We start from the raw sequence: 26,613 nt of genomic DNA on the forward strand, positions 1-26,613 counted from the left end.
ACATATATTGTACGAAATACTAACTAGGTTGACAACAACTTTATTGTTTCATTTTTTTAACAAACAGATAGTTTGTATCCCGACAGAAATGTGTACTCTTCATTTATATGCTGAGCAGTATGAAGGAACGTCTGGACCCAAAACTGATATCCTTTCTTTAGTTTGATGACGAGATGTCCTGATGTATTTTTCCAAGCGCTTGTCTGGCCGTTAATTGTTATTCTAGCTATCAACTTGCCATCCACATATCCACCAAGATATGCATTTGAACCTTTGTTAGTACAGTAGGTCCAAGAAAACGAGTAGACGCCATCTAGCGGGGCTGTAAATTTACCCGTGGCTGGGTTATATCCACTTCCTTCGTTTACCAGAACTTTTCCAAATTTAATGATGGTATTTTTAGGTGTATTTGAAAGCGCTGAAGATAGAATTGCATGGAAGGCAATTGTTTTTCCATTGCAATCTGCTAAAAGAATATTAAGCAAATATATTGTCAGAATTCTAAAAGTCAACAGAAACCAACCTGATGCCTATGATGTTAATAATACGAAAAAGGGCATTTAAATTATCCAAAAGCCTTAAAATTTTGACAAATTTTTTTTTGACAAGGCAAGATTTTTTAATGAGTTTTTTTACATGAATTTCTACTGAAATAATTATTTTAAGATGAAAAAATCAGACAATTACCACATCATTTGTTTTTACGGGGTCATCTCAAAGTTTGTGAATTTTTAACACAGGACCCTATGGGATTTTGCTTGAAAAGTATAATTTTGCACATTTTTTACTTTTTTTTTAAAACTTTTGCCCCAGAGATTTCTTTGTTTGTTCTACATACGAAAGTTATTGCTTAAAGGCATTAAAGCTATACACGCTATAATTTGCGTCAATTTTGAATGACAGTGAAAACGCATGTGTTTGTCTACTTATAAAAGTTATCCTTAATCTGTAAATTACAAGGGTGAATTCCATCTCGTTACAAAGATATAGATTTTTAATTGTTTATTTTCCTGCCAGGAAAATATACCTTTTCATGAATATTGATGAAGGAAGAGCAAACCGACCTGATTGCGCATGTCCGCGGAGAACTAGGTGGTCGTTATTGTTTGCCTAATTAAATATCCAACTTGATTTTTAATATGCTTAACAGTTGTTAAATTGAAATACATACATGTATGAGTAAATTACGCTTGTCATTCACGATACCCTTACTTCTGCACTAACACTTGTAGGATCTATAATTAGCACATAGGGGAAAAACTTAGGTCTACGTCATTTTTTTAAAGGAAGTATTCACAGGCTTGTATTTTTTTCTTTTGTTTGTACTCGTATATCGGACAAATTTATGCTTTACTGAAAATATCCTTTCCTTTGTGAAACTATCACAATTATGAAGATGTTGACCCTTCACCAGTTTTGGTATGATAGGCTAAATTTAGCTGTCGATATCACGTGATAGATTGATATTCACGAGGAGGCATTACTTTCCTGGCAGGAAAATAAATATTTTTTATTGTTTAATATTTGATATATTTGTTACGTGATCGAATTGAGCATTATAATTAACAGAATAAAGGTAACTTTTATTAGTAATCAAACACATACATTTTCCCCTTTATTCAAAATTGACGCAAATTATAGCGTGTATAGCTTTAAACGGTCAAATAAAAAAATTCTTTTACCTCCTGGTTTGTTCCTGGGATGTTATCAAAGCTGGTTTTTTTTTGGGGGGGAGGGGGGTTATTGGGGGGGGGGGGGGGGGGGGTTGTATGCCCAGATTTGTCAGATAATGGCTATTTTTTATTTGACAAAGGCGGAAATGGTGAACTTTATAGTATTATTAAAACATTTACACATATTTAATAATAGATAAATATATAACATCACATATTAAGGGTCACTAACATAAAATACATAGTTACTGTCTTGAAATACATGAATAAAGCTATATCTAGGTGGGGTAAGAAAATGTGACAGAGTGCTAGGCTTGCTGCTCCCTCTTCGCGTTTTCGACCAGAACCCAAATAGCTTATACTCCAAGACATTTGTGTTTATTCTACAACATAATATTTAACTTTACACCTCAAACGAGGTATATTCGAAAATTTTCGCTGAAGATCTGCAGTTGGCACCATAACGCCATTGCGTTAGCCAAACAAAATGATGATGTCACAATGCAAATTAAATGAAACGCTGGGCGAAAGCATGCGTTCTCGAACTGTACTCGGCCTCGTTAAATAAGATGTTTTCCTGTTTAAATAATTACACAAAATGAAAATAAAATAAAGAAATGAAAGCAAGCGGTTCAACTGAGAAACTGAAACTGTTCCCAGGTAAATCTACGTTCAACAGGGTGGAATTCCCTTTTAAGTCTGCTTTTTTCGTCTGTATATACATATTTATTACCCTTTGTAGCCTCCGTTCTACATTTTGGTTCCCAGCCTAGTTTGTGGCAGATGTTTTTGTAACTGGAATAGTTACTGAGGAAGCTGCTTGGTTTCTGCTGTTCGGCATTTGAGAAGCTGATCAGAAGCACGCACAAACACTCCACAAAGGGAAGCATTGTTTTGAAATCCATTGAGAGTCCAACTTCATATGAAATGTGATGTACAGTTGCATCAAAATGAAACATAGTTAAGGATTCTGTTCACTCAAAACTTGATATTTCAAAAACACAAAACAGCAATATTGTAAACAAATATTGATTATACAGATAAAATTGATAAAAGGGAAAGTTGCCATGATATCTTCATTGACACATTTTCATTTTTGGGAGTTGATTTTAATCAACTCTCCTATGCAGTTACTCAGGCAAACCGAAAGTAAAACAGTGTTTGGACCTAAGCACAAATCAACACCGCTGACAAAATTTAGTTCTAATCAATAAATTCAATGTAATGAGTTCTTAAGCATTGTTCTTCAAGGAAACTCATTTATGGATACCTTGTAAATAGTCAGATTTTAAATGTACAATTTAGATATTTTTTTAAGACGTACATTTTATGTACTACTACGCCAGAGTTCAATATAGTCTCGTTCAACAAGACGCTTGGCTGTCTCCGTAAATCTCCGACAAGCTTAGAGTCTCTCTTGCTTCTCGGAAATTAACGGATACAGCTGAGAGTCTGGTTAAACGAGATTTGAGTTCAATTTTGCTTGGATCCATACAATTTCTCATAACTATTTCGATTACTGATACGTAGTTTGATGGATAATTCTAAACAAGATTGATATTGGGTTTTCACAAAATTCCAATAGGATTCATAATTTTAAAAATGTGCGTAATTCAAATACTTATAGGAATTTACTTGGATGCGAAATAACATATCGTTGATTTTAAAATAAATAACAATCGATAAAATCAACTCCCGTCAGTACTTCAGTACTTTGATTTACTCAACGAAAAAAGATTTTTAAGGAGATTTATAATTGGAAATGTCTTCATCATTTCTCCATTCGGAAATACTCGGAATACCTCGCACAATTTTTCAACTTTGTCATTCGGGAAATTTCATGGCTAATGCAATGCAAATTTTCCGTAGACTTTCTATTTTGGGTTGTTTATTGAAACCTGAAGCGGTAGAGGGGGCGTTTCAAAACAGATTATCTAGACATTTTTCATATTAGTGGATATATGATTATCGAAATATCCTGCGAAAAGTGGTGGAAGCACTTATTGAAAAAGAGGATATTGGGACCAATCGAATCGTAAAAATTATGTTTCAAGTATAATTTCAAACTACTGGCTGAAATCAAATCATAATTTTGAAAACACCTTGTATTATTTCAATAACAAAATAATAAATGTATAGGCAATAAAAATTATCTTAGACATTCAATGGTTTCAAGCTCCCATTAGTATTTTTTTTTTTTGTTATACTCGATCAAAAATACTAGTTGGTAGAATTAAGAAAATCGGTGTAGAAAAAATCGGAAAAAAATAAATTCTAACTTTGATGTTCCAATTCTTTTTAATTATATAAAAAGTAAAAGTATTCATATTTTACTGATTCCTACCTTCCAAATCGTTTTATTATTTCTAATTATTTCAACATAAAAAAAACTCCATTCAATAAACATTCAGAGGTCACAGGTATGAAAATTAGGTCATGAACCTAGTTCTTTTTAAAGTGAAAAATAGTTCAACTATAGTGGTACAACAATATACAATAAGTAGTCTTTCCTTCCAAATAGAGGAATTTTTGCACCACTGAGTAAACGTAATCCTTAAATTTATGTTTCTTGAAATTTAACTGAACAAAAATTAAATCTTACATGTAAACTTTACCTGCAGCTGCAAAACACATAAATTATCAAAGAAATGTTTGTTTATATATTATCATAAATACACAATGCATAACGCAATCAGCCTCCACAATACATTAAAACGAAACATAAGAACATTGCGTGATAACCTAGTACATTGTATCAAGTACAAACACGAGAACTACAATGAAAACAAAACCCTGAAAGTAATTAAATAAGCTGAACTATTAATTCTTTTTTATGCTGATTTCAAAGTGAATTTATTATTATACCTTTATCCATTTATATCCCATACACTGAGGTTTTGTATACGAAGATTCATCATAGAAATTACATATGATGCTTTACATTTCGTTTCAATGCATTGTCAAATCTGGGGAAATATGAGAATTTTTACAAGATTTACAAATTTTTGAAATAGTTAATCAATTAATCTGTTGTGTTTATGTAAGCATTGTAACCCCTAGGCCTCTTGTGGTCTGTTTTCAAGGTCATTGTCTAGCTGAATAAATACATATATTAAATCATAATATTAAATTTATTGTATTACGAGATGTCAATTGAATAAAAAGGATGGCCCAGTCACGCCGCTGTAATTATCTCTCTTTCTCAATTGAAATTACGGTTAATGCGCACAAACAAATTAGTTTGCGCTTCATTTGTGGTGTAAGAGTAATTAATACACCATTTGTTGTAAACTACAAAAAAAAAAAAAGTAAAGTTGAATAGAATAATTGAAGCTACAGTCCATCTATTAGCTATGCTTACTTTTATGAATACTGGAGTGCATCAATATTTTTTTTCCATCATGTTTTATACTCTTAAACATTTATTTAATTTAAGAATAAAGGATTGTCACACCAATGTGTATTTGCCATAAATCAATGTATTTATGACATTAACAAGTCTTGATAGGGTCATAATTAACAGAATGGCATTAGTAAATAAACATGATTATGATGGTTTTGATGAAGTTTACACACATAATAAATAGAAATTTAAAAATTACATTATAAAGATAAGAAGAAAATACAACAGGCTTTTCTTTTAATTTACTATATTTTACTTTTAAAAGGATTACATACATTAGAAATATTATAATATATGTTTTCAAGACATATTTTTATCATCTTCGTGTACAATATTAATGCATCGAAATAAATGAAGATAGAATTACTAACTGTGCTTAAATATAAGACACTCTAATAGTACAACGTGTGCTTTTTAAGAACCTCAGCCTTCATAACCCTTTAGGTAACAAAACGACACATTTAAGACACAATTTCCTATAATATTTGTTAACCCCAGCTAAATAACAATATACTTAACCCCCAAATTCGAATAAGTGACCAATAAGTTTATTTCTGAGCGATTTTTTTCTTGTATGTCTGTGTGTAGTAGGGGTCGTTCTTCTTTTTGTCACCGAAGATGAAATGCTTTTCTATTTCAGGAGAGTACTTCAAGGTGGCCGCTGAGATCACTCGAGCAAACACTTTGCCGACTATGCTTAAGAGGGAGATGCCTCTATAGTTGTTGCAGTCGCTTCTTTCTCCCTTGTTTTTGTAGAGGGTGAAGATCTTTGCATCCCTCATGTCTTGTGGCACGAATGTCCCATATTCCCAGCACTCACATAGAACCTTATGTAGGGGTGACAACAGGGAGCTCTTGCACTGTTTAAGCAAGTCTGGAGGGATTCCATCGTTACAAGGAGCTTTTCCTGAGGCCAGGTTGTCAATAGCCTGACTTATTCCTTCTAATGTTGGTTTACACAAAGTTCCCTTTTTGTATGAACTCCAGTTCCTGCTCAAAGGTTTCTGCAAACTTCTGAGTGAGCTCGGGTTGCGACATGTTGCTGACGTTGATGCGCGGAATGCCCTGTTTCCGTGAACAGTCAAATTTGTTTGGTTGCATCCTGATTTTACAGCACACTAAAGAGTGGTCAGTATCGCAATCACCGCTATGATAGGAACGCGTGTAGAACACACTTTATAGAAGAACGTCGGAATATGATGAGGTCTAGTTGGTGCCAGTGTTTTAATCTGGGGTGTCTCCAAGACACTTTGTGCTGAGGTTTGGTAATAAAGAACGAGTTAGTTATGCACAGGTTGTAGTAAGTGCATACTTCAAGCAAGCGTTGACCGTTCGCGTTCATTTTGCCTACACCGAACTTACCAAGGCATGATGACCACGAGTCATTGTCTGCGCCGACTCTGGCGTTAAAGTCGCCCAAAAGAACGAGCTGCTCTTTGTCAGAGATGTTCCTTATGACTGATGACAGCTTCTCGTAGATCAAGTCTTTTGTTTCTGGAGGTGACGTCAGTGTTGGTGCATAAACACTTACAAGGGTGATTGGACTTGTGGTGGTATTTAGGCGAAGGGTAAGGAGTCGTTCTGATCCTTCGCCATCTGGTTCTACCGTACTCAGTAGGCTGTTTTTGACTGCAAAGCCTACACTGTGCTCTCTTGGCTCATCAGAGTGTTTTTCCTTCCAGAAGAAGACGTAGTCATTTTCCTTCAACGTACCAGAGTCTGCCTGCCTTGTTTCCTGAAGAACAGTGATATCTACGCTTTGTCGAAGGAGTTCGTTGTTTATGACTGCTGTCTTGCGCGTGCTGTCTATATCCTGCATGTCGTTGGAAATTCAACATTGTCCGGACATTCCAGCTTTCCAGTTTAAGAGCTGATCTCTTTCTTTGTATATTTTTTTGCTTGGTGCGTATTTACAGTCTACAGTTCGGAGCATTCCTAATCCCCATAAGGATAGCAGACTGTGACGGGACAGTACCTTATTGACTGGGGACTGCCCAGCTTGAGGCGGGTGGTAACTGTCCAGTGAGACACGAAGGTCTCTCCCACCGTCGATAACAACCCCTGGTACCAAAGCTTTACACCAATCAATCTGCTGCTTATAACCGGTAACTGCTGCTCTCCGTGTTGTGTCCACACTAAAAGTGAGGCTGGAGTGTCCTCTCCAGATGGTAGGGTACGAGCTAGGGCGGTAAATATGAAGGACAGGCTGATGCCTATGCAATGGTCCCCCTCTCCACGTCACTAGTAGACCCAAAGGAGCAACAGGTTGCTACAGTTTGCAGGAGTTGCCGGTGAAGCGTTCGTGATAGCGCTGGACTGCCTTAGGGACTACATCTCCGGATTTCCCTCGATGTTTACTCCTAAAGTCTTTTCCAGTATTGGATATTGCCGCAAGACAGCGTAGGTTTGTGATCAGGGTTTTCCTTCCCCTAGATGAACTGCCTTCCCAGGCTGACGAGTATCATCTCCCCGAGGTAGCCTTCTCCTGTTGTTCAGTTACTAGACCTATAGAACTGATTATGCTGATAAGAGAAGGGCCATGGGTATGAACTCTTTAAAGAAATTTAGGTCGTTCTTTCCCCAAGACACGTTTCCTGAACGACTTATCCAAGGGAGACACAGAGGCAAGAATTGGTTGTTATGTAAACAAAGCTCGAGTATCTACTTATAGTTGTTTACAAAAATGTAATGCAGAGAATACCATTTCTTAGACAAAATGACATGTTAAACACAATTTGAACTAACTCAATATCTTCATAGATACTATTATCAACAAAAGAAAGATACATTTGATTGAAACGTACACCAATACAACACATATGTAAAAAATGACAACATTCGAACTTTGTTTACAAAACAGAGAATTATTAACTATGTATCTTGCTTATAACTTGATATATATTTGACTTTCAAATTTTGACATAGCATTAAACACTTTTATATCTATCAGTATAAACATTAAAAATGGAAAAATAAATGTGAAAATTTTAAGTCAAATTGTGTCCAAGTCCCTTTAATCTGCTTTGAAATGCGGAAAATGACAATTTCCTACATATTTCTATTAGTAAATGTACCTGTATTTTGAGATACTCCCTAAAAAGAACAAACAGTCGATTTTTGTTTTGGTTTTTTTATATTTTGAAACTTTAATCTAAAATTCAATTCACATCAAAGATATTTTGCAGATTTTTGTCAAATTTTATGCCAAGTAATATAAAACTTTTCTTGTCCAACTCCAGGGCTTCATTTGTACATATTATATCGACACAATGTTTTTGCATCCTATCCAAACAACTTGTGTTTTGTTTTAGTTTATATAAAAGCCAGATATTTTTGTGAAATCTCTCAAAATATTAAGACTTGATTGTAAAGATTTCTTTCTACCATCCAATATCAATGAAGTATTATAATCTAGCATAACGATTTTTTCACAATCAATTTAATGAGTGTCTTTGACATCCTTGCTTTTTTGGATTTTAACTGCCAGGATTTCACCTCATACGAGGGTCAATCAAAAAATACGAAGACAATGTGGCTGTCTATCATATATTTTTCATGAAAGTCATACTTAACAGATTAATCTGTGCACCAACACTTATGTTATTGATATGCGAAGTTTTAGACCATTTGATGAAACGGTATTTTTGTTACCCTTTTTTAAAAACAAAATGTTTTGTCACCACGGCGCACGGTAACGTTCAAAACATGACGTCAACATTAAACACGTACAGTTTATAGATATACCCCATCTTTATATCACGCTTAGTTTCTTGTGCCTTTCTCCTTACAATTTAAAATGGCACTGAACCACTCAATATCTTATTTGCACACTTTTTTTCCCGAGAATCATAAGTAAGTTCTTTAAAGTTTTTCATTTTCTAACCGTGTATCTCATAGTTTACAGTAAGGATTACCCTGAACGTCGGTTGACGTTACTTATTTTTTTACCAAATATTTACAGATATTCTACTCTCTTCCGGACTGTTTTATATTCAAAATACAATTACCACCACCCCCACAAAATTTATTTCAGTTAAACAAAACTTGCAAATTATTGTTGACTTACTTTTTGAACCATAGAGCATTTTCACAACTTGTACAGCTTTTTCCTGAGTTAAATCTATTTTGTGTGTACTTCCCGTTGCGCCGTGACGTCCGGCGACGTCGATGTTTTTAGTCAATTCTAAAGAGGACTATCTGTCTTTATTTACTAATATCTGTTCGACAAAACAATATATCCAATCATTATTTAGAACATAGAATACCAAGACAAAACTTAGTTTGAGGTTTCAATATTATTTGGTTTTAAGCCCAATTTATAGAAATATTACTTTTAACATTATATGGTTTATTGTTGACATAACACAAATTTTGACCGTGGGCTGTGACCTCATTTTTGCAGGATTAGATTCTAAATAATTCTTAGAAAAAAAGGAATTTATTTACTTTTTTTTGCAAATTGTTTGAAATTCTTATTAAATTAAGTCTACCAAATTAAGTATTGATATGACGTTTAGTAACATAGCTATGACAAAAGTCTTCGTATTTTTTGATTGACCCTCGTATTAAGAGCAGATCAGATGATAAAGGCTCGCCTTGGCGACATCGACGGTACAAACATAAAGTGTCTGATATGTTTCCTCCGTGATTTACTACTGATGTTATTTTTTAATAAAAAGTAATAACCCACTTCCTAATAGACGCACTGGACCAAATGCTTTTTCAAAATCCAACAATAGGAGAGGACCAGAGATTTTTTTCTTCCTCTGTATATTGCATAATACTATATTTTAAGCTATATGTTTACCTTGTATAAATCCTGTTTGGTCAGGAGGAATTATCTTATCTAAATATTTTTAATTCTAATAACAATTGAACCAGATGCAATTTTATAAACAGTATTTAAAAGTGAAATGGTCTATAATTTTTAAAACAGATGTTTTGTTCTATCACCTTTAAGCAAGCATGTAATGATTCCATTTCTTTGAGTAATACTTAACTTGTTATGTTATTGGCAATTTTTATGTCGGAACTTCCAACATTTCACGATAAGAAAGATATAAACCGAAAAAAATTATGAACTTTTTCTTCCAATGACCTTGAACTTGCCCAAATTACCCTGGGACATAACCATAAAAAAACCTAGAGTTAAAAACAATCGTTTTGTGAAGTAAGAACTTCCAATGTTTCCAATGTTTTCAATATTTTCAAAAAGATGAACCTGACATGAATTTTGCACTTTTCCTTTCAGTGACCTTGAGCTTGCCCAAATGACCTTCTGTAAAAAGCATGACAAAACATCAAATCATTGACAACCTTTGTGTAAAATAAAAACTTTCAATGATTCTCAATAAAAAAGATACACATGTATGGACCCGACAGGAACTTTGTACCGTTCCTTCGTGTGACATTAATTGATGTTACCCAAACGGCCTTAGTTCAAAATAAAAACACACCCTTAGGTTATAAACAATATTTGTGTGAATTAATAACTTCCAATGCTCCTCCATAAGAAAGATATGTACCGGACATGTCTGCACAGACAGACATACGGACAAGGTGATTCCTATATACCCCATCCCTGCCGTGGGGGATGTGATAATAAAGCAATGTTTATATACTAAGGTATAATATGACTAGCTGAGAAAATTCAATTTAAAAACTGGATGCTGTCATTAGACAGTAATACCCGTACCATGTGTTTGCCCCTAAATAACACTGTTTTGTACCAGTTTAATTAAAAATGAAGGTTATTTGCAAGCTCCGGTAATACAATTAAAATTTATAATTTTCATAACTGAAGGATGAGATCCCTTCCCATATGATAATACACATCGTGACATGAGCAGCACTTTATGTGCAATTTGGGGTAGAACTGTTTGCAGTGAATTTTCAGTTAATCAATAATCAATAATCTTAACATTTTATGCCGGTTTTAGATTTGCTTCTGTGTGCCTACATGAACATCATTGTGTGCACAGATTTAGAGAAGGGGTGGGAGTGAGGGGCCAAGACCCCCCCCCCCCCCCCCTTCCCCATGAAAATTAATTTATATCAATTGTAAAATTACCAAAAATACACCTTGGACCCAAATGCTCTTACAGACATGTAAACGCTCTAACCCATTGCGCTTCAATGTTAGGTAACATTATTTTGGGGGGTAAATATTTAATCAATATTTAATATACTTTATTGTTTATCTCAATAGAAAGTATACATGTACATCACAATATGCAGGTGTCCTGCACCACCTTAAAGCTGTTATTTACCTAATAAAATAGTGCAAGTGGATTTGAAGAATAGGTTATAAAAATACATGCATGTTACAAATGAATGATCTTTGTCTGAAGTTACGTACACAACACAGGTCTGCATGTCTCATTAGCGGGTACTAGTTTTACCCAGCTCTTCGATTAGATGGGGTCACGTGTATACATACATGGGTGTTGCTAAAATGCGGAACGGAAAGCGGAACGGAAGGGAAAACGGAAAATCTTATCTAATGTTATTTACCTCATAGATTTGTTAATCATGCTAAAACGATATACTTTATGTACCTTTTTAATTTTTTTTGAAAGATTAGCAATATTAGATTATTTATTCAAGAATATTTATTTCCTCAAAATTAACAGTACATGCATTGACCACTATATTCTGTCCCAAAATATCCTCGATTCACTTTTTGCTGTATATTTATATATACCTCAGGGTTCAAGCGATTCTCTTTCAGAAGCATTATACATTTTCATTATTCTTTCTTTAGAACATCCTCTCTAGCTTATCAGCTGGTATAAATACACGGCTAAAAATAAAGAACTCTACGGGGTTTTGCATTTCAACAGACCCGGATGATAGTGTTGAAAAATTGTGCAAGGTCTTCTGAGTGACTTCCAAATGGAGAAAAGATGTCAACATTTTCAATTATAAATCGTCCAAATGTGCTGCATGAATATTTTGGGATCGACAGACTAGTCCCAATATATAATCGGAAAATCAAACCAGGCAGCGTCTAGAGCTCTCTATTCGGATCATATGTTTATAGCTGCTGGAATAAACAACTGCTTAGTAATGCAAACGTAAACAAAATTGCATTGCTAAAAATACTAGTTTCACAAATTACTAGTTTCACAAATTACCGGGTATTTTAATGTTCACTGTATTTTAATTTTTAATGTCGTCAGTCCTACGGTTTTTTTTCTTCCATCTCAATGATACTGTATCGTCTGTATGATAAAACATCGTCTAGAACACCGAAAATTCAATTTTGATGTAAGTATATACATGTACATCATATTTGAAATATAAAAATACTCAAAACACGCATAAAACGCTTTCACTAACTGCGTACGTTACGCTGATATGCCAGCAATACCATAATAGCTAATTGCTCGTTTAATCATGTTAATGTTTCCCAATTCGTATACATTTGATTTTGAATCTTACCATCTGCAACCTTAGGACTAGGCTAATGCGCATGCCCATAAACTGGTTCATTCGCATATCTCTTCTACTTTCAACATGGCGCCAGCTATGAAGTTGCAAAGATTTGTAGTGATGATTTTCTTGATGGTTAGTTATTTATCTCAATTGTTTATAGATTTAATTGAACAAAAACATTAAAAGAAGCTTTACACTATCTTTTAATGATGATAAATTGTAGGTATATCAGTTAAACAATGTAGTTTCAATGAAATAAGTTTTACGAAGCGACCGTGGGTCTCGAGAAACATATAAATGGTATAGGCCTAGTCATAGATGTGAATCAGTGCAGGCAAACTTTAGAACATAGATATATGTATGCAAACATATACAATTACTCATGTATTACGTCATATATACGTATTTAAATGCAGAGAGTATATGCATCCAAGAAATCAATTAAGGTAATTAAACACTATAAGTATATTATGTACAGTTCATGTACATATAGTTTAATTGTACTACAGGCCTCTAAATTTCTATCAATAAGCTGCTTAATGTAGGAGAAGAGAAGTATTTATACCCTATCTGTATTTGTATTTATATATAGATAGGGTATATATGATTATCTTTCTCTTCTACATTTATCTGCTTATTTATAGAAATTAAGAGGCCTGTGATTGTACAGAGTATTTGTCTCTAGGAAGTTAATTACAATCAAAAGTGGCTTTCACTTCATAGTTTTATTATTCATTTATCATAATTATTTCACATTACTGGGAATCTCCTATCAATATGTCATTGTATAACATGGTATACATCAAACAGTTAATATATCTCTGAAGGGTTGCTGTCTCAAGTTCACAGTTGTACGGTCTTGTAACCTGCCAAATAAAATGGGACCAGAGTGTGTTTGTGCCTCGTCACTTATTGTTGTCTTTAAATATTTAAAAAATACTGTTTAATAGGTAGTATTCCAGATAGTTACAGTGGACGGAATGATGGAAGGAAGTGGAGGCTTCTTTTTGCCTGTATGTATTAGAATTATTCAATACTAAATCTGTATATTCTTATTCCTTGTCATAACAAGTATAAAGTGTTCAAGTGGCCTCATATCTGCTAGTTTTATACTTAAATCTAGTCAGTAGTGTTCTAATACAAAATTAAAAGCTTCGTTTTCTGACAATAAACTGTCTGGTTAAAATAATATTATCATTAATAACATAATTAATTAACCTGATAGGATGACTGTTTACTGTCAAACATACCAGTAATTATAAGTTATAAATAATAATTTTAAACGTTTACATTGATAGTATTAACTTGACTTGTATCTTATCAAGTTTTTATCCAAGAGAATTTATTTACATTGGTTTTATTTCCTAAGGCTTAAAGTATGTGTGTCTCTCTTATTTTGTATCTATAACTCTACTACTTGGACTACTTTTATTACAGAATACTGGAATGGGGTCATTGCAGGAAATTCTACCAGAGGTTTGTTACATGCACCCCTATCCCATCAGCTAACATTTAAAGTCATATAAACATAATCTGTGTAAATCTTTCTCCTGATTGAGTTTTAAATGTGTATTGTCTTGATTTCTATGCTGCATGTTAATATTGTATTGATATATTTTTATTTAGATTTTCTCTCCTTTACTAGTTCTTTCAAAACACTAGTTTACAAACAGATAAGATTTTTAAAAAAATTATTTTAAAAAATACAAATGAGTCATTGTTTAGCATAAACTACATTTATCCAGTATTCTTATTAAGGTCTTCCGTTTCCAACGGAAGACCTTCTTGTTATTGCTTTGTTTCTGTTTCCCTTATTATTATTCTTTTTTTTTCTTACGCATTTTTGTGCACGCGAGTTCTCGGAAACGGCTTGGCTGATTTTAATGAAACTTTCAGAACTAACAGATGTTGATCTGAACCTTATTGGAAATTTTTTACATTGATGACGTCATTTCCGTTTTAGAGATATTGACGTTTTTACGTTTTTTAGAGGGTCGGCTTGTCCGGTGTTTTTCTCCTAAACGAAAACAGATATTTGATTCAAATTTTCAGGGTTTGTAGACCTATGTTTGTGGATATGACAGAAGCATTTTCATTGTTCTGTGACGAAAAACACCGAAGCTCGTCTGCCCTTAAAAATTGAGATAAAAAGCGTCATGATTTTTTTGTAGTTTTCTTTGAATATCTTTTTTCTCAAAAGTATTTTGTTAAGACTTATAGAACAAAAAAACTTTAAAAAGTCAGGAACTTTCATTTGACATTAGGGAAAAGGGGCTGGCCCTTTAAATTAAGGGCCGAAAGGGCTCTAAAGTATTCTAATAATATCTTTTTAATGTGAAATATTTTGTTATACTTTATAGAAGCAATTATGTTCATCGTAACGTTATGTACCTATACATGACAGTTGTTTACTCCTTTGTTACGTATTTAGGGATTTTAAGGGGCCAGCAGTCCGAAATTTTGATCTTATATATCTGAAAATGGAGAGAAATTTTGAAAAGCAATGTTGAACAAAAGATGCTCCAAATAATGTCGTTAACAATTTGCAACCATAATTTTTTTTGTTATCCGGTCCCTAAAAGGAGTTATAGGGTCGGCCCTTAAAACGATCTCTTCCAGACATCTCGAGAACGGTACATAATTTCTGCATACTTGTTGAACAAAATGTGTTTAAAATGACAAGAGCTTTCTTTTTATATCACGAAAAAGGGGCTGGCTATTCAAATTAGGAGCCGATAGAGTTCTAAAGTCTTTTAATCATAACCTTTAATTGTGAAATATTTTGTAACACATTACGGAAGCAATTATGTTAATCGAAATGTTATGTACCTATACATGAAAATTGTTTACTCCTATGTTATGTAATAAGGGATTTTAAGGGGTCAAAAGTCCGAACTTATCATCAACGTCCCAAAATTAAAAAAAAGCAATTTTAAGGAGCAATATTGAACAAAATACGCTAAAAAATGTAATTAACAATCTGCAACCAAAACTTGTTTGTTATCAGTTCCCACGATCTCTTCCAGATAAATCAAGAACGGTTACAAATAACTTTTTACACAAAATGTATCGAAATCAAGAGACCTCTTATTTGATATGAAATAAAATGTGGCTGGTCCCTAAATTGGGGATCCAATGGGGTGTATAATCCTTCATCCATCGCTCTTTTCGATCACATCTGCATTTCCTGATATGTTTCGTTGATGAAGATAAAAGGCAAAGTCATTTCCTCTTCTAAAAATCGGACGGAAGACCTCCTTGTTGCTCGCAACGAGATCGTGTCTAGTTATTCTTATTATTCTTCCATATTTACTTAATAGACAGATAGGCCTGCTGAAGATTTCCCTATGAATAGATCAACACAGGTGAGTATTACAGTTTTGCATGTTCATGATTTTATATCAGGATTATTGAAACAATGAAACTTGATGGAATAATTTGCTATTTTGCAAAAATGGCGTAGACATTAATGCAAAAATAACTTATTTCATTAAACAATTGTGATATCATCCTGATACATTTCAAAAACCATAGTCCAAATAAATCGTACATTGATATATATATATATGTACAGTGTACTTGTGACAAGGTTCTGTGGGCTTTCTGATCACTTTTTGTTCAGCGTTTGCTGCTCTTTTAAATTAAAAAATTACCCGAGTCCCTCAGGTTATGTATTGTTACCAATGTTTTAATGCTCCTACAAACAAATTTTAGTGGAGTATATTGGAATCAACCTGTCTGTCTGTCTGTAGTCAATTTTTTTGTCATATAAAACTTGAAAACTTCTCCATAGAATCATAGACTTTAACCTCACCTGAGCTGTAAGCTCAACTGAGCTATTCTGATCGCTTTAGTTCTAGTATTTGTCCATCTGTCTGTCCTAACTCCTCACTTTGTTCACTTAAAACACATTGGCCTATTGTTTTATCCCAAATTACAATTTTTTTGTTGCTAATTTGACTTATAATACTTCTTATACATCATGATATAGTGATTTTCTGCTGTTTTAAGGAAGCTCATTGTCAACAAATTAATATTGATATAAGTTGCAGAACTTGCTTATCAATCATTGTAAAGTAAATAAAGTTTAGTTCTAAAAAAAAAACCCAAAACAAAGAATTTTTTTCATCATAAAAATTATATTTTTCTTTCAACCTTTATATTGAAATGATATAAAATGAAATTTTTAGATGGTATCCATGCATTTTACAAAGTTATTGCAAATTTGCCTATTTATGATATGGATATAATGGATTAAAGAAACAAGTTGAGTTTTAAAAATAGTAATAATGGCTAGAACTCTATACCAACAGGTTTATAAGTGGGAGTGCTCTGTGGATCTACTTCGCCATGCATGTAGTTGTGTGACTGATGGTTATATTAGCAGTAGAATACTAATTAAAATTGTCTGTATAAAAGTCAGATTTATGGTACAAATTAATTTAGAGTTATCGAACATTGCTGAGGATTGAAAATTGTTAAGTATCAATTAAAGAAAAAATCCATAAATTTTGACTATTTCATTAAGGTATTTTCCTATAGTTAGCTAACTTAGATGAAGTTGGGAGGAATTTATGCTATGCCCCTGGTGTCGGTGTCCGGACCTGATTAAACTTGTTGTTGTAGGTCTTGTATCTAAGTTATTACTTATCATATATCCACCAAGCTTGCATGGATGATGCATCTGGACCTACTTATGGACTTGGATGCTAAATCTGGGCCATGAATTTCAGATGCTGGAGGAGGTTAAGGTTTTTGAAGCAGGTTAAAGCATTTGGAGCAGGTGCCCTCTGATGATTATATCTTAGTTAATACTGGTCGTAACTTCACCAAACTTGCATGGATGGTGCATCTTATGACACTGATGTGCCTGACAGGCTTGAATGCTGAATCTGAGCCATAGGTTTCATATGATGGAGGAGGTTATGGTATTTAGAGCTGGTTAATCTTTTTGAAGCAGGTGCCCTCTGATGATTGTATCTGACTTATTACTCGTCCTAACTTCACCAAACTTGCATGGATGGTGTGTCTGATGATGCACCTGCCAGGTTTGGATGCAGAATAAGAGCCATTCCGTCACATGTTTTTTAGATAATACCATGCATAAGTAATTGAACTAGAATATAAATGAATCACAAAGGCAGCTTCAGATGCAGAGCCTGATCTCCATTCTCAAGGATGCTAAAAAAATCTCCTTCCTCACCCAAACCTGCTTGATAGATGTGTTTGTTCTTAAATGATATAACATGATACCTATGATATAGTATTTTATGATATGATACACATATATTTTTATGATACAATATTATATCGTATATTATATTCTAAAAGGTTATATGATATGATATTGTATCAATTTTTTGTTTAATATGATGTTATATTGTATCATGATATTGTGATGTATAGTATTGTAAATTATGTTACAATATTGTTTTATAAGATATTGTATTGCATATTTTTTATCACATGATATTGTTTCATATGATATTGCAATTTATCACATGTTTATCCCAATGTACGGTGGATATCACTCATGGGATAAATTTTTGATATTCCACTGTGTGTTCTTACGCCACGTGACGTCATAGTTAATCATTACGCAGGTTTAGACGGTTGATTGGCATAGAATGAAAAAGTAAATAATTAATTCAGTTGAGGGGTGTTGAGATATAAATTTGAAACATTTAATGTTGTTTCAGTTATTTGCCATGAATTCATAAAAAAATGTTAAAAAATGAATGTCTGTTTGTTAAACTTCAAGGAACTTTTATTCCATGCGTAACGTTGTTGACGTGTTGTAAATAATGTGTTGTGCGGCTCACAATCACAATTTTTACAGAAATAGTTGGGATAAACAAAATACTTGGTAAAACATGTGATAAAAAGAATCTCTCATGATTTGCGATGGTATATGATTTTTATCCAACGAGTTGTGTGTTTTCTATCCCCTTGCCAAGGCTCGGGGATAGAAAACACACAACTCGTTGGATAAAAATCATATACCATCGCAAATCATGAGAGATCCTATATATATAATAATGTATCATATGATATATTGTTTTCCCTTGGACTGAAATGTCACACTTTCATTGGTTTAAACTTAGCACGTGATTGGCTCATATATCTCTATATTTGTTCTGTGAGAAATAATATTAGGCAATATGGCCGTCACTGGCCGACGTTTCGTTTACTCATTTCGACATTTCATAGTATTTAATACATAAACGGCATGCCGTAAGTTCTTAAAGTATTTGGAGTAGTTGCCCCTTGAAATTCTTTAAAATTAGAGTAGTTGCCCTTAGAATATTGACGTCACATTGTTTTGTCTGGAGCAGAACAAAATGGCAGCGCCGAAATTTGCTCAAATCTCTGCAGAGAAAGGGAGTTTCTGGCTCCGCCTCCGGCTCGTGCACTATGTATCAAACCCTGACTACTATTTAGGCATAGTACATGCACAACACAACACTATTATATAAATATAATATCATATGTAACAATATTTTGATTTATTATGTGATATAATATTATGTCACATAATACAATATTTAATCATAATTTAATTCTGATTGTAACGCCTCATTTGATTAACTTAACAAATTCATATATATATCGTATAACATAACTTGCCTACATCACAATACGATGTGCATGCGAAACGTATTAATCTGCTTGACGTTACGTTTAAATTTTGTACAGATTATCATATTTAAACTAATTAATGGGCTTTATTATTTGATTTAAATAGAAGAAAATTAAATTATAACCCCTTAGGAATAATTTTAATTTCTACCTATGTTTTACGAGTTATTTATACAAGTATAACATAACTTGGAACAATTTAGGCTTTTTAAATCATAAACTGCTCCAAGTTTTGTTATATCGTATAACATAGGTAGAAATTAAATTCATTTCTTAAGTAATCATGTACTATGATATTGTATTATGTGATCAAATACAATAATGTATAACATGATACAATGTCATATCATATGTTACAATGTCATGTTACATCATTATTTATTACAGTATTATATGGTAATATATATTAGTATCATAGCATGCAATATCATATATTAGTGTATTGATAATCATTAATATCTTACAATACTGTATGAAATGAACATATGATTATCATACAATTTTTTTTAACATATGATATACGATATTTTGTTAAAACAGTAACCATGAATAACCAAGATCATTAAGAATGATTTCATATAATATGATAAAGGTGGTCTCATAAAGGTAATGCCTCGTCTCAGTGAGGGTTGTGATTTGTGATTACCTATGTTTATATATTATTTGCTTCTTTATGGTGATGGTCCCTAATATTGTTCTACTAATCTCTAAATTCTTTAATGGTAGTGTATGGAAAGTCATAGACATGGGTTCAATTCCCATCACCACCATAAATTATTTTGATGTTGTTTTACTCTGGTGATGGTTTTTGTGTATAATTTATTCAATTTTGTCTACTGAAATTTCATTGAATTAACAAATTAAAAATTTTTGAGGCATGATTTTGCCAGTGTATAATGGTACATATATTTTATTATAGATTTCGGATCCTGACTCTCTAATTAGTATTATTAATAATAATGAGGTTATTTTGCAAGTGGTAGATAATTCTGAGCGAGAGAGAACCCGACAGGATGAATATCTAGCTTCCTATGGACTATATAGACAACCTATCATAGGTGACGGAAATTGTCTTTTTCGGTCTGTTAGTCTGGCACTCTTTGGAAATCAAAATCACCACCAAGAGCTTAGAAATATTGCAATAAATGAGATAGAGCAAAATTTAGGCTTATTTAGAAATTTCTTTTTTCATGATAATGGTAATTCAATGTTGGATTCAGAAATTCAGCAGGAATTAAATAATCTTAGACAACTAGGTACATTTGCTGGACAAGAGTCAATATTGGCTTTATCTAGAAGATTAGGAATTAATGTTTTAGTTACTGTTGGTGGTGATGTTGACAACCAAGACATAGTTACATTAGAACATGACTTTAGCAACTCAGTTTCTAGGATTCATTTAGTTTGGACAAGAGCGGGGGGAGGACATTATGAAACCGTGACTGAGGCTATTCCTATCCATCAAGAAATATTTGTGCCCTCAACTGCAAAAAGTTTTTATCATTGGAATTTAGACCCCTCAGCATGCAAAAAGTTTGATTTAGATTCTTTGAAAACTAAAACACAAGAGACGAATACTAATCAAACACCGGAATTGCCAAGACAGACAGACTATCTAAAGACAGTTCATTCCTATGACAAAATCCCACATGACAACCAAAAAAATTCTTTCAAAAATATGTGTAGAATTTGCAAAAAAACTTTTCATGATAAGGCAAACTTGAACCGCCATGTGAAGAATGTGCACGAAAAAGAAAATCAATGGAGAATGTCATGCATTGTTCCATCATGTGACTTATCATTTTTCCATGTTGATGATCTAGTTGGCCATTTAATAAGTTCTCATGAGGCAGAAATCGAAATTGAAAATCTAAATTTTGAAAATGTAAATACTTTTGAAAAATTTTTGGCTGATGAATCTTTGAATAAAAATACAAGATATGTTTTGCACCGACCAAAAACCCTCAATAAGGATGGTTCTCAAAGGTACACTCTTGTTTGTCATAGGGATGGCAAAAGACGTATTAATGACTCTAAAGATAGACAGAGAAGGGAGAATAAAAAGGGGTCTTGCAAACTAGATGGAGTGTGTTTATCCAGATTTTCTGTTTTAATAACCAGGGAGGGAACAGTTAAAGTAAAATATATTAAATCTCATACCCATTCGACAAGTTTTGAGGAAAGTAAATATCTACCAATTCCGGATCATATCAAGTCAGAAATTACAACTATGTTAGCCTTAAAAATTCCAATTAATACAATTCTGGATAAGGTTAGGGAGAAATTCAGTGACAGGAACAACCGTGACGACTTGACAGACATGAAACATTATCATTTGATTGACAGAAAAACAATTCACAACTTAAAGCAAAAAATAATTGACCCTTCTGTTATCAGACATAGTGACGATGCTACATCTACTTATTTGAGAGTAGATGCTTTACAGAGAGAAAAGTTTAATCCTGTTTTAGTGTTTAAACAACAAAATGTAGATGACGAGACAACTGGACTTAGTAAGGAAGACTTCATGCTGGCTATTATGACTAAACAACAACTAGATATGTATGAAAAATTTGCCCCCATGATTCTTTGCATGGATTCCACCCATAAGACCAATATATATTCATTCAAGTTAATTACACTTTTGGTTATTGATGAATTTAGACATGGATATCCGGTTGCATTTTGTATTTCCAACAAAGAAAATGAGCAGGCTATATCTTTATTTCTAAATGCAGTAAAAAGAAAATCTCCACAAACAAAAGTAAACATTTTGATGACAGATGATGATATTGCTGGGTGGAATGCAGCTAAGGGTGTTTTTGGACCAGATCTGCAACATTACCTGTGTATTTGGCACATTCACAAAAACTGGCGTCTTAAAATTCAACAATATATAAAAGATAGGGAACAGCAAGCAGAAATTTATTGTTTGTTATGTGCTGCAATGGATGCTAAAACCAAAGTTTTGTTAGATAAATACTTGGATATTTTAGTGCAAAAATTATCGTGCACAAACCAGGCTTTTCTTAAATATATTAATGATTTTTACTTGTGTAGAAAGGAAAACTGGGCAATGTGTTTTAGAACTGGTGAATATTCTAAGGTAAATACAAACATGTTTTTGGAAAGCTTTCATAATCAGTTGAAAACTGTGTACTTTGAAGGGAAACGAAATCGTAGAATAGATATTCTTCTTGAAACATTGTTACAGATAGAGAACAACTTGTATTTCAAGCATTTGGCCGCTAGCAAATTTAGCATCCCTTCAGACGAAAATATTCAGACAGCTGATAGACACAAGAGTAGTTTTGAAATTTCAGATTCCTCAGTTTCTCAAGTTAATGAAAACACATTTTCAGTTATGTCAAAAGGCAGCTTATATACAGTTATTGTAAATTCTAAAAAATGTTCTGAAAAACATTGTTACTCTAAGTGTAAAAAGGTACCATGTGTAGATTTGTGTCGGCATATTCTTGTTTGTAACTGTTTTGACTATGGTGAAGGAAACATATGTAAACATATTCATAAGGTCCAATCATTACTCTTTTGGGATAGAAACAGATGTGAATCAGATGATAAGTCAGAAACTTGTATTCAGACAAGCAAAACGGTCACAAGTCCATCACAGGAAAACTCTTATGCCTCCAGCAACTCACAGTCTATGAAGATTAGAGGTATACAAGATAGGCTGAATGAAATTATGTCTCAGGTCAATAATAGCCCCTTAGTTCAGCAACATAGGCTAGATAACATAATTACAGCATTAGATCACATCATTTCTGCCAATAATGGATGTGAAAAACTTCCAAACTCTCTCAAAGAGTTTAAGAAAACAGAAAAAATGTCATCAGTCGCTAAAAATGTGTTACAGCCTCGTTTTAGGTCAACAAATAAAAATCCTGGGAGAAAAACTAAAAAACCACTGAGCAAACCATCTCAACAAGAAAAAGATCAGTTAATAGGAAAAATTAATCAAGAGATGGAACAAGAACCCAGTGATTCCCAAGGTCAAAGGTCAGGTCCCTCTGTAGCACCATATCCACCTTTAAGGCTAGTTCCAACTACTGAACCCACTGTTCTTCAACCACAAAGTCAAGGTCCAATTATAAATCCAACTACAGCTCAAGGTCTACCATCTTGGTTTAGAATTCCTCCTTCCTTATATAATAAGAAGATAACAATTAAACAAAGTGATGGCAAAACACAAGATATAGTTTTTACAGGTGGTCAAAACAGTACAAATGTAGAATAAAATCTTTGTTGGCTTTTAGGGATGACATAAGACTGATGTAGGTGACACGAAAATGACCTATAGTAGGTTTTTCTCTCTCCAGATTTTGTTGTTATCTCCTTTGTGGGCGGCAAGGTCTGGAGGATGACAAAACAATACAACAGACTAGAACTCTCTCTCTCTCTCTTCAGATTTGTCTATCATTTCATTTGTTTACCATTCTTGTTGTTTTGTTCTTGTGTTATTTTTGTTCAAATGTTGAAAATAATTACTTTATTTTCATTTCTAGTTACTTAACTGCAGGTGTTGACTTGAATAATATATGTGTATTGATCTTTCATGGTTTAAAAAGTTTGTGATAGATGGTTGACATCTGTAACCAGCATCATGTCAGTCCAGTAGCAGACTGGCAATGGTGAACAGACCAGTGCTGAGTTGCAGTTTGTTTTTCCAAATTTTAATGTGCTCCAAGTTAACAGTTAAAAACAAAAATAAGTTTCACCTGCCCGTATTTGGCATGCAGATTTGTTAGTTTACTAACATTGTTTTAGGTTTAATTTATGTTAATTCCCTACTAACCAGGCCCCTTATACAGTTCAAGACTACATGTAAAGATTCACTATTGTTGCTTCTTTTTTTCCAGAAGTTGATAAATGCTTTGACTTTATAACACAGATTGATACATGTATAAGTTTTAAGACGTCTATAGCCAAATGGAGATAAATACAGTTATTGGTGTGCACTTTTTGTGTATGTTTTCTGTCTGATAGATAAGAGTATGGGCCGAAACTTTCCTGGTTGCATAAAATCATTTTAAAGAGTAATGAATTTATTAAAATCTACCAATAAGTTTTATTATGATAATTTGATATGCATTTGGAATGGGGGGGGGGGGGGTTGTTTTTTTTAATATTATTAAACGGAACCAGGAAGGTATCAGGGAATTTTTGATAATTTTTAGTGTAACAGTTTGATCTCTTACCTGACTGATGAGGCCCAGAGAGACAAATTGTAACACACATATATTAACAGCTTTAATATTATAATCTATTTTTACTTTTTATATTAAAGATTAAAAGATGATTGGCAGTGTTGATAAAAACAAGAAGAATAGGCATCTTCAGTGAAATTTTACCCAAAAAAATTGTTTTTAAGGTCAGACGACACGTTCCTCGAGAATCTTTTTGTATCTCCTCGTAATGAAGAGTTCCAATAAAAAATATTAATTTTATAACTACTTTTAAAATGATCAAAATTTACGTGGATTTGATTAAATGTCTAGATGGTCGAGTGGTTAGAACCGTGGCCGCTCACTGCCAGTAGCGTAAAGGTTTTAGAGGTCGTGAGTTCAAAGCCCCGCCCTGGCGGAGATATAGTTCTAATATAGTGAATTTCGCTCTGCTGCAGATTTATTTATTTTTATATCAGCAATTCAAGTGTATTTTCAAGAAGATTATATAGGAAATTGCATACTCTAGTAGTTTGCAGAAATGCCTGGTAAGGTACCCTAATTTTTTGCAAGAAAGCTTGTCAAAGTAGTAGTAAACCATTAACAAATTCCTGGAAAAAGTTATCTAAAATTGAGGAACGTGTCGTCTGACCTTAATTTATGGACGTTCATTTCGAAATCATAATTTCATTGTTCAAAGAAGGATATATGCTTTTAATTATTTTATACGAATCATTTTGTACTTTTTATGAGAGAGTGGAAAATATGTATTAGTTGCAAGTAAACCAATGTAGAGTTTAGAATTTGGTGTCAATAAATACATGATAATATGTAATAAATCATGTCCAGTAATGTCAATAAAACGTTTAATTTTTTTAATATAATTTTGGAAAATAAAAAACAACTTTTGTTCATGTTATTTAAACCTATAAGCTATAATTGTATAATGTACAATACACATTTAACACTACAAAAAGTCAACATTGATGTGATGGTGCATTTAAAAAAAAAAAATAGGTTAAGCTGAAAGTATTTGCAGAAAAATCATTCATTGATAATGCATATTAGGGTCATCAAAGCTGTATTTCCTATTATATGTATACATAAATGAATTAAATACAAATGCATGTTCATGTTTGTATATACATGTATTAGGCTATATGCAAGTATTCATAATTAAAGTTAATGTCCATAGGTAATGGCCTTTAAAAAATATTATTTACCATGAATATGTCTTAACACGCATAAAAGATTAATTATACTTTGGGAAAATATAGGAAAGTCAAACTGTTCTACATGCATTCATTTATGTTTAAATAATTTCCTTCCACAGGCTACCATCAGACTCAGGTGAAAATATGGATCATCTCAATCATCTGAATAAAAAATATTGCATTGTGAAGAGTTACCCATAGTTTGTTTGAGAATAATGCCATACTTTGTCCTATTTATCATATGAATAAATTTATTGTTATGATATGTATATCATTATACATATCATATTGGTAATGTTCTCAGAATTGTAAGTTCAGAGACAAGAGAAATAAACCAATCACAAGCTGTGATACATCATAACCACATCTAACTTTGAGAGGATCTGGATTATCCCGGCAAGATTAAAAGAAGAGATAATATATTTGATCAGAATGACAAAGTGTTGAATAAGTCTAATGAGTGCTCTTTGGAGGCTGATGATGTAATATCTGAAATTTTTAATCTTTTATGATCCAATGTGTCAGATATTCTGATACATCATCAAATTGTTATTTCAAATTCTTCTGCAGATAGAGAAAATAACAATATTAAAGAGTATGAAGGTGGCAATATATTGCAATAAAAAAATACATAGCCCACATTATTTTTTTCTGCAATGATTGCTACCTTTATAGCCCACATGAATCGTCAAAGAAAAAAATGTTTATTTATAGGTAGACTTAGGTAACTGCTATACTTTATACATATCGTCAAACATTGTTATACATGTTATATATTACTTTAATTTCTTTGCCAGAAAATATTTTTATTCTTGTAATACTTTTATTTTAAATTACAATGCCTAGCCCCCTTAATAAAATGGTGCGATATGCTACATGTATATCCATAACATTTTTTTAATAGATCATACATGTAAACAAACCGAGCACAATGTTTCTTTTTAATAAGTCAATGATATATTTGTTATGTCATCAAATTCCAAATATATTTTATGTTTGTTATACACCCTATGGGTTCATTATTTGAAATAAATATCTTATTCTTCATTCTACTTGTTAATTTA

At 32.8% G+C, this 26,613-nt stretch overlaps 1 protein-coding gene and 1 long non-coding RNA gene across 2 annotated transcripts; one reads left to right on the top strand and one right to left on the bottom strand.

Moving 5' to 3' along the window:
* Window positions 1-5,624: 5,624 nt before the first annotated feature.
* On the bottom strand, window positions 5,625-6,895 carry LOC136275043 (uncharacterized). Its single transcript, XM_066083305.1, has 2 exons — window positions 6,439-6,895; window positions 5,625-6,178 (listed from the first exon to the last, which is right to left on the bottom strand). Exons 1-2 carry the CDS (start codon window positions 6,893-6,895, stop codon window positions 5,625-5,627), a joined length of 1,011 nt encoding a protein of 336 aa, XP_065939377.1.
* A 7,055-nt stretch (window positions 6,896-13,950) lies between these two features.
* Window positions 13,951-26,412, top strand: LOC136275162 (uncharacterized). The gene is made up of 3 exons (XR_010713693.1): window positions 13,951-13,989; window positions 15,834-15,878; window positions 25,669-26,412. It is a non-coding gene; the product is annotated as an uncharacterized lncRNA (long non-coding RNA).
* The last annotated feature ends 201 nt before the right edge of the window (window positions 26,413-26,613 follow it).

Source organism: Magallana gigas, chromosome 4 (assembly GCF_963853765.1).
Source record: "Magallana gigas chromosome 4, xbMagGiga1.1, whole genome shotgun sequence".
Lineage (NCBI taxonomy): Eukaryota > Metazoa > Mollusca > Bivalvia > Ostreida > Ostreidae > Magallana > Magallana gigas.

Bases quoted from the DNA above. Each gene is read 5' to 3' on its own strand.
- LOC136275043 (XM_066083305.1), bottom strand. From the start codon at position 6,895: ATGCAGGATATAGACAGCACGCGCAAGACAGCAGTCATAAACAACGAA. The intron at 6,179-6,438 runs GTAAGTTCGGTG...CTGTAAAATCAG, and splicing joins CTCGTGGTCATCATGCCTTG to GATGCAACCAAACAAATTTG.